General features: G+C 41.8%; 1 protein-coding gene across 1 annotated transcript in view; it reads left to right on the top strand.

The window, feature by feature from the left end:
- The window catches only part of SUSD1 (sushi domain containing 1), a 39,254-nt gene extending 27,035 nt beyond the window's left edge, over positions 1–12,219 (top strand). The window contains exons 12-16 of the mRNA XM_083718829.1: positions 1,095–1,188; positions 2,478–2,736; positions 7,653–7,692; positions 8,877–8,970; positions 11,496–12,219. Of these exons, the coding sequence (XP_083574955.1) occupies positions 1,095–1,188; positions 2,478–2,736; positions 7,653–7,692; positions 8,877–8,970; positions 11,496–11,640 (632 nt within the window). The 3' untranslated portion in view covers positions 11,641–12,219. The remainder of the gene's footprint in view (positions 1–1,094; positions 1,189–2,477; positions 2,737–7,652; positions 7,693–8,876; positions 8,971–11,495) is intronic.
- Positions 12,220–13,369: the final 1,150 nt, after the last annotated feature.

The raw sequence follows: 13,369 nt of genomic DNA on the forward strand, positions 1-13,369 counted from the left end.
CCTGGAGCCAGAGTGGGATCACCTGATGCCTGCTCCTGAGGATCTAACACAGGTGCAGGTGCTTCAGAATCCAAGCCCTGCCCCAATTCAGCCGGCCCTGGAGGCGGGGACTCCTGTGCAGGCTGGGATTCCTCTGGTTCAGCCTCTGAATCGGAATCCCAGGCCATCACATAGAAAAAGCAACGTTCATAATTCCAGAATTGAATGAATTACAGAGATTTAGAAAGGGGTAAAAGGTAAAGGTAAAGGACTCCTGGACAGTTAAGTCCAGTCAAAGGCGACTATGGGGTTGCAGAGCTCATCTTGCTTTCAGGCTGAGGCAGCTGGTGTTTGTCCATAGACAGCTTTCTAGGTCATGTGGGCAGTATGACTAAACTGCTTCTGGTGCAACGGGACACTGTGATGGAAACCAGAGCACAGGGAAACGTTGTTTACCTTCCTGCCACAGTGGTACCTGTTTATCCACTTGCACTAGTGTGCTTTCAAACTGCTAGGTTGAAAGGGGATAAAATATTAGGCAGCAATATTTAATTGATTCATCAATATTTCATTGATTCACCATTATTATTTTTTTAAAGCAACAAGGTTTACTTACCTAAAAAGGTAGCCCAATTAATTGGGAGCGGAATCAATAATTTAATAGAAATACTTATAAAAATTAAAGATGGCGCGCAGAAGCCTTCAGTTTATTATCTTTAATACGGATGGCAAATAGTGGCTTTTTAAAAAGTATGTACAGCACAGTATAAATGGTCGTGTAACACATGCCTGAAGGACTAACTTGCCCTGCTTGTTCCTCTGAACATCAGAGGCTTTGTCCTGGATTTCCCAGCCAGCTGAAATGCAGTGTTGGTCTGTGAGGACCAGGACCACCTTGGTTGTGGCACCAATGTAAGGAACACCCATGTTCTGTTTTTTGTTCTGCTACTTTTTTGGTTTTTATCATTGCTGTTGATATTGCCGTGCATTTGATTTTGCAAGTTGCTCAGCTTTCTTTGTGAAGAAGACCAGATTATGATATTTTTTTTTATAAAAAAAAAGTAAGGCATGAATAATACCATTGTAATAAGAACGACATCTGGTTTACTTTTTAGACCCGCCATCTCCGGAAGTAGACTTCGTATCAGTACAAGGTTCTGCACCATTATTCAGTCTGAGGAAGGCAGAAGACAAAAATGGACCAATAAGGTCTCTGGATTTTTGCTACACATTTAAGATACTCCCCAAACACATAATACTTACACTTCAAACTTTATTTGCTTAGATTATTTTTTCCCTTTCAAATTTCATTACAATTCAAAGGATTTAATTTTCTCCATATCTGAATTTACTTTCTATCGCATATAGCTAGCTGCTTTTTGACCCAAAGATGCAAAAATCAACTAAAACACAGAATCTTGTGCCATGTATGCAAGATTTATACCCCTTACATTCTTCTTTATTTAATCTAGACAACTCAGTTCCATAGCTGTAGTCCATAATAGATTTTGATCTCCATTTCACCATAAGTAAGTACTCATTCCGTGGGTTCATTAATACAGTGGTACCTCGGGTTACAAATGCTTCAGGTTACAAACGCTTCAGGTTACAGACTCGGCTAACCTGGAAGTAGTACCTCGGGTTAAAAACTTTACCTCAGGATGAGAACAGAAATCGTGTGGTGGCAGCGGGAGGCCCCATTAGCTAAAGCGGTACCTCAGCTTAAGAACAATTTCAGGTTAAGAACGGACCTCCAGAACGAATTAAGTTCTTAACCAGAGGTACCACTGTATGGGGAAAAGATAATAAGGGATACCTAATTTGCATTAGGGCTGGACATTGGAGGTTTAGAGTCAAGCTTTATTTACGTGGCCTTCATGGAAGCAGGGAAACCCCACGGCTGCGTTACCCAAGACTGCTAGAATAGGGGCCAGCATATTTTTCAAAGGGAGGGCATGGATTTAGCTGTCTTCACTCAAATGGTTCCAGACAATACTTTCGTCCCTGTAAATGAGAAGCTACCATTTACTCATATGGATTAAGGCACTGGGTGTAGCACCACCTGTCCCTAATGGTGGTTGCCTCTGTGTTCAATGGAGAGAGATGCTTAACAATAGATGGAATGGATCGCTCTACGTGGAATGCAAAGAGACACACTACATTCTACTGAGATCCCTGCAGTATATGCCCCTCTTTCCTAGTTTCCCAGAATTGGTAAAATAAGCAATAAAGTCCACCAGTTAACTTGCTCTTTTGTAAATCCAGTGCTCTGAATAGTGTGGTTTAGCCTAGTGTTATTGAAGAAAGCATAACAGTTTAGGATTACAGGGTTTTTTTTAAAAAAAATAAAAGACAGTACAACAAGCCATTCAGTGATGGCCAGTGATTGAGCACTTTTAAACAAAGCAGCACGTTGAAGAAAATCAATGCAGAAATCAAAAGGCAATTGTGTATAAATCACTTCTGACACTCCTTGATGCTCTTCCATCTCTTTTTAGTTCATACCAAGTGATTGTCATTCCCTGGAGCCTACAGTGCAAATTTGATTGTTACTCCTTGACTAGACTAGACTATTTCAGCAAAGGCACTGACTCAGAAGGCTATGTGGCAGCAGAAATCCCAGCCAAGGTCGTTGCTGACAACATGCTGGTCTTTGCCCTCGGAGACAGACTCTACTATGGGGATTTTTACAATGCTCCTCTGAAACAAGGAAAAGATTATTGTGTTATACTGAGGACAATCAGTAAATGGAATGGGGTAAGGACGCCGGCCAAAATTCTTCCTGAATAAGAATGATGCATTTATTGATTTGATTTTATACCCTACCTTTCGACAGATTCCCATGACGACTTACAAAAAGTTAATTAAATTAAAACAAAAACATGAACTTTGCAATCAGTGCTGGATTTACGTATAAGCTAAACAAGCTATAGCTTGGGGGGGCCCCCAAAAAAATTAAAGAAAAAACCCCAACCTGGATGTACATTTCCAAAATATAAGATAAGAAACAAATAAAATAAAACCTACACACAGCAACAGTGTTTTGTGTTGTGTAGGCTCCTATGGTGTAAATAATGGGCCCAGTCTGCTAGCCTGCTCCCTAAAATATCACTATCACTATTAATATACTTCTTCTTAATTGTATTTCAGTTCAACAATTACTTTGAGCAAATACATATTTTGTTAATGTGCAAATGGCATTAGATACCTATTAGGTCCACAAATTACCACATATTCAACACAAGAAACAGCCACAATTTGTTGTTGACAAATGACAGCTGGACATATAAAGGGCCCCATTACCTTCAGTAGCTTAGGGCCTCATCACACCTAAATCCAGCCCTGGTTGCAATCCTATACATGTGTTTTCAGAAGTAAGTTTTGTTGAGTTGGGGATGTCAGAAGCTGCCTTAGATGGAGTCAAATCATTGGTCCACCCAGCTCCTCATTGTCTACAGGATAGACCAGGTACATTCTCATCCCCACCTGGAGATGCTAGGGATTTAACCTGAGACCCTCTGCATGCGAAGGAGATGCTCTGCTACTGAGCTACAGAAGTCAGTCCCACCCATGAAGCCAGGTGAGGCGACTGTCTCAGACAGCAGGATCCACCGGGGCAGCAGGTTCCGATGTCAATCTATCTCCCCTCCCTTGTTCCTGGTGTAGACCTTTCCTCACCCCTTCTTCCTTGCCAGGGAGGTGGGCAACATTTGGGGGTCCGTCTCAGGTGACAAAATGTCTTGGGCTGGCCCCAACTCCCATTGAACTGAAAAGCTGTAGATCAGTGGTGGAGCATCTGCTTTCGGATGCAGCCTAAAAGACTACAGTCACACCTTGGTTCTGAAACAGAATGAGTCCTGGGAGTCCATTCAACTCCTGGAACCATTTGGAAACCAAGGTCCAGCTTCTAATTGGCTGCAGGAGCGTCCTACATCCAATCAGATGCTGCAGAAGCAGCACCGGATGTTTCAGCTTCCAAAAATCGTTCGGAAACCAGAACACTCACTTCCAGGTTTTGATCATTCAGGGGCAAATTTGTTCAGCAGCCAAGGTGTTTGAGATCCAAGGTGTGACTGTACATTGTAAATGCAGTTAGCGGAACTGAAAAACAGATACCAGGAGGCATAAAAGACTTTGTTCAGAAGGTTAAGGAACTTGGGAAAATAATAATAATGATGATAATTACCTCGTGCCAAAACAACACCCGCAAGGATCCATGTAGAGAGCACTTTGCAGTTGGGCTATAACTGTGGAATTGCCCTTTGTGTACATGTAGAGATAAGCAAACCTTCAGGCATCCTAATCCCAAACTGATGGGTTTTATATGGAAAAGTTGGTATTTTATAACATGATATTAAACATTGTATATAAACATTGTATTAAATAACATTAAAGTTTTTTTAATATTTAACATAACGTCTATACTCTAGTTGTCCAAAACAAGTTCAAGATTTCCAACAGAACTCCCCCAGTGTTTTGATGTAATAGGGCCTAGCTGCTTCAGTACCATAAAACTTCTAATCTATCATTTTTTTTAAAAAAGGTATCCAAGTGCACTATATTCCCTGTGTGAAAATAGAACTTTCATTTATTGAAATGTCTGGTTTTCCAAATTCTTCTCAAGTCACTCACCCTTTTCAAATGAAGAAAGCTTAAGTAGTGCTTTCAGAAATCCTCATCACATGAATAGACATATCCTTTTATATGTTGAAATAGGATTAAAAATAGAAACTTAAAGAAAAAATGATCCCGTGAGGCACATGTACCAAATCTTATTAACAGTGGAATTAAAGTTGTGCATTTTTAGTGAACAATAGTTGGTTATTGTGTGGCGTATTCTTCCAAATTGTTTCATTCCAAGATGCTGTTTTCTTTAAAGCTTTGTGCTCACTTCCGACTGTGGACAGGAAATTGAAGCTTTGTATCAGGACAGGTTTTTTTCTTTAGTCAGCCCAAAGTATAATTCCTCCAGGCTAAGCCATTTGTTTTGCAGGCCATTCTGTGCGATGAAATATTTTCCTCAAATTGCATCAATGATACATTTGGGTTTTTCCTTCCGACCAAGTAGGAAGTAATTACAGGTAGGAGTTAGAAGAGAGACTGAGGTTGGTGGGACAGGGCCCCATTCATCCTTATGGACCAGTCTTCACTGCATCCAACAGCAGTGAATTTTTAGACAAATAGTCTAAATCAGGGCCAGATTTAGGTTTGATGAGGCCCTAAGTTACTGAAGGTAATGGGGCCCTTTATATGTCCAGCTGCCCTTTGTCGGCAACAAATTGTCGCTGTTTTTGTGTGTTGAATATATGCTATACAGTGGTTATATATGCTATACCTCTGGTTGCGAATGGGATCCATTCTGGAGGCCCGTTCGCAACATGAAAAGCCCGCAACCTGAAGCGCTGTATCTGCGATTTAGTACTTCTGCGCATGCGTGAGCAGTGAAACCCAGAAGTAACCCTTTCCGGTACTTCTTGGTCGCCGCGGGACGCAACCTGAAAAAACGTAACATGAAGCAAACGTAACATGAGGTACGACTGTATGGTAATTTATGGACATAATAGGTATCTAAAGCCATTTGCACATAACAAAATATGTATTTTTCAAAGTGATTGTTGAACTGAAATACAATTAAGAAGTATAGTAATAGTGAAATACAATTAAGAAGAAGTATATTTTGGGGGTTGGGGCCAAGAGAGTGGGGCCCTAAGCTATAGCTTGTTTAGCTTATACGTAAATCTGGCACTGGTCTAAATGAAACAGCAGAACAGTGAGTGCTATTAAGCAGAACAAAAATGTTGGCAAACACCAGCGCTCTTGGCAATTAGAAACTTGCTTTGCTCATTTATGCATTGTCATAAGCTTCAATCACTCCCCTTCCAAACATTATTAGCCAGTGTAAGAAACTTGCTCAATTGTTATTTTTGATTCTCGTAGAAGCTTCATTTATCCTAATACCCTTTTGCTTTTCACCACTGGCTTCTTTTAAAGAAAAGATATTAGCTAAGCACTAGTAATCCCTTCTGTGACTGCTATCCTTTCCCATTGAACTAAATGAGTAAACTCACAAAGGATTGCATCTTGTTGTTGTTTAGTCATTTAGTTGTGTCCGACTCTTCATGACCCCATGGACCAGAGCCCGCCAGGCACTCCTGTCTTCCACTGCCTCCCGCAGTTTGGTCAGACTCATGCTGGTAGCTTCGAGAACACTGCCCAACCATCTCGTCCTCTGTCGTCCCCTTCTCCTTGTGCCCTCCATCTTTCCCAACATCAGGGTCTTTTCCAGGGTGGCCAAAGTATTGGAGCCTCAGCTTCAGGATCTGTCCTTCCAGTGAGCACTCAGGGCTGATTTCCTTCAGAATGGATAGGTTTGATCTTCTTGCAATCTCCTCCAACACCATAATTCAAAAGCATCAATTCTTCAGCGATCAGCCTTCTTTATGGTCCAACAGGACAATAACTTCAGTATAAAACTTCTGTGGATTACTGCAGCCTAACTAGGTCCATCATGAACCCAGATGAATAAAGATATCTCAAGTTGCTGGCAATGGAAGCGCCACAGTCAGGCCGCTGTGGGGATGTGAGTTCCACTGCCAAGAACAGCCCACCCAACCTCCCCACAGATCTCAAAACCTAGGCTGAAATAATAGTATGCAGTGGATACTTGCCATGGCCCTGGATTCACCGAACAATGTAACTAGTTCCAGAAGTCCAAAAGAGATTTTGAATGTGGTTTCTGAGCAGCCCCATCCCCAATGATGCATGGCAAACTTCATTTGAAGCCAAAGGGTGTTTCAAAAGTCGCTTATGCTTCAGCATAGGGAAAAGGAATAAAAGAAAACCCCACAAAGTATGTCCAAACCCTAGGTCGCAGCTAATGGACCTTAGACATTATACCTAATGATAAATGCCATTAATGGATACAATACCTCATACTCAAACCTCTGAAAGAAGTAGGCTGTAGTCTAGCCCATTGATGCCAATGTAGCTAGCAAGCAGTCATTGATGGTGTGCTGGGTTGCAGCCAGAGATGGATATCACAGTAATGCAAGGGTGGCAAACCTGAAACCCTAATTCCCATCTTGTTCTTGAACTGTATTAATTCAGACTGCAGGCGCAGTTCACGTGACAGAATTTTCCTCCATACAATAAATAAATAAATAAATAAAATTCCCTGATAGGTTATGAAGCAAGGCTAGAACACTCTCCTTGATATGCCAGCATTCTGTGTTCAAGAATTTTAATTTTCTGTATGGAGGAATATTTAGTGCTCCTTCTCCCCACTCTGCCATCTAATATAATGCAGTTCACATACACATTACAGAAAGGCTTGACCTTGTGCCTATGTTAGGAAGTTTTTGGCAAATATCTTTTTTATTCTACCAGCCTTTTTGATACATTTGGTTCAGTGCATTTTAGTCCCCTTGCTGGGTTTTATTGATTCTTGCGATGGTTTTATGCTGTGTTCTTTTTGTTTTGATATTTAATTGTATGTATTGATTTTGTTTGTATTCAGTTTATTGGTGAGGGTTTCCCCCCCCCCCAAAATGTCCAGAAGACCTGGCAATTTGGTGATATATAAATGCCAAAATAAATAATTATATCTGTGTGAGCTTTCAGCCTTTGTCCCTTAAGAAAGCAATGATGCAGGTTGTGTTATTTCCCCCCCTCAGGTGAAAAAGCAATCCTGTGTAGTCTGGGCTCAGATTAAAGGTAAGTTTTCTGTTGACTGAGGAACCAACAACTAACTTCCAGTTGCTCCTGTTATGAAAATAGCAATCCATGTGGCCGTTGTTTAATGAATTTATATTGTTACAAAAGTCAAATGCCTTCCCCCTCCCTCTGCCGAGCGGTGGCAAGAGCCCATGGGGTCCCAGGCACCCACACAGCGTCTGTGCTCCTTTGCAGAATTGAAGACGCAGCAGAGACAGTCGTGGCTTTCATAAATATGGTTTATTCACCTATTTACACCTTCAGTCTGCATGGAGGGAGTCCAGATCTTACAGCATGGCCAACCCCAGTGCAGGCAACCTTCAGCCTGCCTGCCCAAGATGGATCTCAGCTCTTTTTCCTCTTTCTTCCCAGAAACTCTTTTCCTGTCCCCTCAAACCTTTGTAACAATGGCCCACCAACACCTTTTGTCATGTTAATAGGTTTGACCTTCACTCAGTCATCCAGGCTGCTTTGCATAAGCCAGCCCAGGAATTCACTGAATTCCTTATCTGGCACTGTTCTGTATTTTAACCCCTATTCCAATTAATCCAAACCCTGGCATTTATTAATTTCTAGGGTTCCTGGAGGTTCCCCCTCTTAAACCTATAACAATATGTCACGCTATCACACTTCAGAACTAAAGAGGTGAAGGTCTAAAGCAGATGGGTGAATGTGACAAAACTCTCAAAATGTAGAGAAAGGAAGTCCACTCACTCACTCTGCTGGGTGCTATTGCAGGCTGGCATTCCCCTGCACCCTGGGAAGTCCCAAGGACTGTCTCTGGACCTTAGCAATCAGCTGGTCACCACTGCATGCAGTTAACAAGATCTACCTTTTTTTGAATTCATCTGCCTTGTTCAGCGTCCTGGGGATTCCTATCAGCCCCAGGATAAATGGGGAAGTTTGGGGATCACCACATTACTGTAAAGGAAGAGTGAGACAAGAAAGCCATGGGTAAGAAGTACAACTGCTTTTGAGAAAAACAATTCCATGTAGTTCGTGTCATTTCTTCAATTGGGTGCTGGCTACTGTCTGGTTGATGTCTGGAGAAAAAAAAGCAGGAAACCCAGCATTTGAGCTTTGTTGCAGTACGTAAACTTCAGTCCCTTCTGACAATGAATCACAAGACTGAACTGCGTCATTTGGTGGGCGCCTACTTGAATTTTAATTTACTTTTCTTTCAGATTTATCATCCCCGCCACAGCGTCTGACTATTGTTTTATTGGGGTCAGTTGCTGCTCTCTGCTCCATCCTGTTACTGTTGCTCTCTGTGGCATGGTATGTGGTTCTAAGAATTCACTTTGGTAACTTTCTTCTTAACTGTGTACAAAAGAATGGATAACACAGTAAATTTCTTGGAAGCTAAGAGACAGATGTAGAATTCTGAAGGGCAGTTACAGGAGACCTTTGCCTACAGTGTGAACCCACTTTGAAACTTTTGTTACAGACATACATATGAGGGAGCTGAATGCTCCTCCAGCAAGTTGCCTCCCATTCCACAACATTGTTGTCTCCCCCAACCCCAAATTATGTTTTGGACGATCTGTGTCCTTTAAAAGAAAAAAGCAGCACTGCACATGCACACAAAACTGATACCTTTCACCTTCATCTTGCAAAACTAATTTGGGAACTAGGGAACTGGGACAGGCAGTGAGGTTCCTAGTGATGTCACTGACACTATTCATTAGGCTCTTAGCACCATCAGGTCAAAAAGACTCAGAGTGGCATTCAGTTAAACAATTGCGCAAGCAGAAGTACTTCCGTTTGCACAACAGGACTTCCCCATATGTGCCCTGCGTTGTCTCCAGATCTGCTCTAGAGGGTTGGTGGAACAAATTTAGGAGGGCATGGGAAAAGGAGAGGGAGGAACCTCCCACTGCACAATGAGAAATCCTTGCACTGATGGAACATGCACCTTAGAACTGTGTTGAAAATCTCATGCTGGAAAATCTGCGGAGCCTTTCAGTGACAACCAAAATGTGGCAAAGCTGTGGTCCTTTGGATTTACAGCTCCTTCCATCCCTGACCATTGGCTGGAACTGATGGGAGTTGGAGTCCAACCACATCTAGAGGACAACGTGGGCAACACCATCAGACCACCCCTGTCTCTATTATTGAGCCAGTTGTTTTGATCAAGAGAGAGAAACAGTAATTGTTTCATGCTTAAAACGTATTTCAAGGCTAAAAAAATATGGGCCAGTTCAGACATAATGCAGAACCACAATTTCCTGCTACACGAATGACCCTCAGGTTCTTACATTTCTTCTTTCTCTCTTCCTGTTTGGCCACAAGGAGGATATCAAAAGCTTCTGCTTTTAAAGAAATCATTTCCCCTTTATTCTGTCCACACAAAAGGAAGTTTAAATTGTGCTTTCTTAGAACAAGCCAGAACAAGCCGGAACCATGATTTGCTCCTGTTTTGTTTTAACAATCTACAGTTTAAACAAACCACAGTTCCTGGGTTTCAGACATAATGGAGAACTGTGGTTTGCTTTAGGGCTTATTCACACTTAGCTTTTGCCCCACTCTTACCAGGCACAGGTCCATGTGCCCAACAGTATTGTATTTATTTTTTTGCTGTGGAGTTTTCTCCATGAAAACCCATTCTTTAGTGCTCAATCAGGGCAACCATCAGTTTGGGAAAGCTCCAGAACAAAAAAAGGATGCTCAGACACAGAACTTCAAAGTGCGGACTGTGTCTGCAAAAAGTTAGTGTGGATAAGCCCCCAAATAAGCGAATGCTTCAGATACCATCCTCATGGCCACTCAAAAGGAGGCAGGGTAAGGAAGAAGTGTGCAATCCTGATTCTTGTTCAAGCTCTTTTACCTAATCCATAGTTTCCCATTATGTCTGAACAGGCCCTCTTTCTTCACGTAACCCCATTCAATATATAAGATCCCCTTTGCCACTTAGCTCTGCCTGTTTGGTAATTTTAAATACGTTTTCAACCAAGAGGTGTGTTTGTAGACACTTTATTTCTGTTCTCCTGTTTCATGTCTCACCCGAGAGGCAAATGGCCTGCTTATTTTTGCTTAGGAACGGGGAAGATCTAGTCAATTTAATCTGCATGTTTGGCATTCAGAATTGCACGAGAGATATTTGGAGAGAGAGGGAATCGCGAACAAGGAGGGTTTTGCTTTGGGGGTGGGGAGTTAATTAGATTCTCATGATTCAAATCCCAAAGCAAAGTTTTCCCCCAATAGTGCCTTTGTGCTCGTAATTGGTAGTTGACCAGGAAAGCACTGATACCTGTTCCCTCCTGACTCTGGAGTGTATGATAAATCTAATGTAATTTTAAAACTCCCAACTGAGTTTTTGTTTAGAATGATAACTATCTGGAGTGGGTATTTATTTATTTATTTTACTGCAGAAGGCATTTAACAATAAAGATGATAGCAGATTAAGATAGGATTGTGCCTTTATTAGAAACGCAGGAAATTGACTTGTGTTGAACGTGAGGGGACTGCTAGAGAGCCAGTTGTGGGGAGGGGAAAATTGGAAAGCTTTTCAACTTTGCCTTCTGCTCAAGGGCACTATTCAGCAATATAATTTATACCCAGTTTTGCAGGACAATGTGTACCTTTTTATCATGGAGTCTTGGCTAAACAAACCCTGGCCCATTGCAGGGTTGGGTAATTATGCGCTGGATAAATTCCAGATACTGTATATTCTGGGATGTGGCCAACTGTGAATCAGATTCTTCTCTATGCAGATTTTGTAGCTCAGAGCACAGAGTATTTTAACTTTAACTGTTGTTGTTTTTCCTCCCTCCTTTTTGTGGTTTCTTATCTGTATGATGCAGCACGACACAGCACATATCTCCATCTTCACTTCCCAGAAAAGCATTTTCCAACGATACTGGACATTTATCAATCACTGTTGATATTGCCAGGAAGAACATTGCATCGTCTTCTTCTCCCATGCTTCAGACTGTCTCTCTTCTCTAATGTGTGCATCCACCAATAACCTGTAAAGAGAGAATTGTGTTTTTAAAATGGCAGTCCCTGTCTTGGGTGCTTGGAACAAGCAAATCCACCCACAAAATGTCAGCTACTGTTTCTACATTAGGAAGCCAAGGGATATTTTCTGTTTTGATTCCTCATTTCCTTTTCATTTCTGAACTGTGTTGGGGGAAACGTTCTTCTGTATACCCACATCTTCACTTGAAATCCTTAGCAAGTGCGGCAATTTACCCTCAGCCTCTGTTTGAGGCTGTTTTTTGGGGGCGCTGGGGAGGTAAACAAAGGGAAAGTTGCTTTTACATGCCCCAGTAAAAAGTATATATGAATAAGGAAATACTGTCTCATGTTTCAGCTGTGCTGGTCTGTTGCATCAGGCTGCAGTCACAAAGCACTGAGCCATCTAAGTCTGAGGCTTTTTTTGATAATAAAACATTCTTTTGTGCTTTAGATACTGCTACATGGTTTTGATCACACTGCTGTCACTGGAAGCCTCTTCAAGGCAAAAAGTTTCCAAAGCTACACTGTTCACTTGAGAATTAAAAGAAGAAAAGCTTTTATTTTTCACTTTGTTGTCTTTTTTCACTTTAAAACTTGCTTTGGTTTCAGTATTTCTTGAGGTGAAGCTATATATTACACCCAAGTATATAGAACTGTAGCCTTACAGTTTTTGTCATACTGTTTTAGAAAAGTACAAGTAAAGTATTGTTAATTGTTGTCTTTTGTGTTTTAAAACCTATTTTTAGTTGAAATTTATATGAAAGGTCGTAAACAAACAAACAAATAATGCGTTCTTAAAATAAATCAAGAAAATAATAATTTGAAATACCACTTTGGGTGGGAGAAATTAAGAAGGAAGAATCGGCAAGAGAGGGATCACTTAACCCAGGGGTGGAAATCCTATGACCCTTCAAGTATTGCTGGAATCCAACTGATTACAAATACAACTGAGTACAAATATTTTTCAATTAATAAACATTTGTAGAGCCTTTATCTACCTGCCATTGCCCTGTCCCAAATTTCAAGCATACGTTTGCAAGCAGACCTTCGTGGTGCTGAAACTTGGAGCAGCATTCATTTCTATGCAAGTGAGAGGGACTGAGCTTTCAGATGCCCCATCTCTCCTATGTCGTTTCTCCTCCACCACTGCCAACCCCCCCCCCACCACTTTGAATGCTGCAGGTTGTAGTACAGCATTGCTCCTAAGCTGGTGTATTAGAGATGTTCTGTCAAGCATCCGATTGGCGCCCTACTTGCACTGGGAAAAGTTCCTTACGGAGGGCTCAGGACTGTTGATGCCAGAATACCAACAGTGCCCACTTCACCCAAGCACAGGGCAGAGCTGGATGCCAGGGCCAGAGTGAGGACATCTCCACAACAATGTGCTGCTGGTTCTGGAGGACGCAAATACATTTGTCTGCAGTTCTTCAGCCACAAAGCCCTATGTAGGGACCTAGTTGTATGTTAGGCTGCTGCCGCTTCCTGTCTCTTCCCACTTGTCCCTCGCAGTTGTGTTACCTCCCTGTGTCTGAGTAGGAATGATTTCTCAGAATCAAGGCCAGCCACATGGAAATAGCTACGTCCATCTATCAAGCTTGTGGCATAATGAAACAGTGCCATGGCAGTCTTAACTACCCTCAGTTTCTCCTGCTTGTCTCTAGCACGGATCCAGAAGTTAATGTGCTCAAAATCTGCAGTGGGTTGTCACATGGCAGCT

The sequence above is a fragment of the Podarcis gaigeae genome, assembly GCF_964106915.1.
Source record: "Podarcis gaigeae genome assembly, chromosome: 17".
In the NCBI taxonomy this organism is placed as follows: Eukaryota; Metazoa; Chordata; class Lepidosauria; order Squamata; family Lacertidae; genus Podarcis; species Podarcis gaigeae.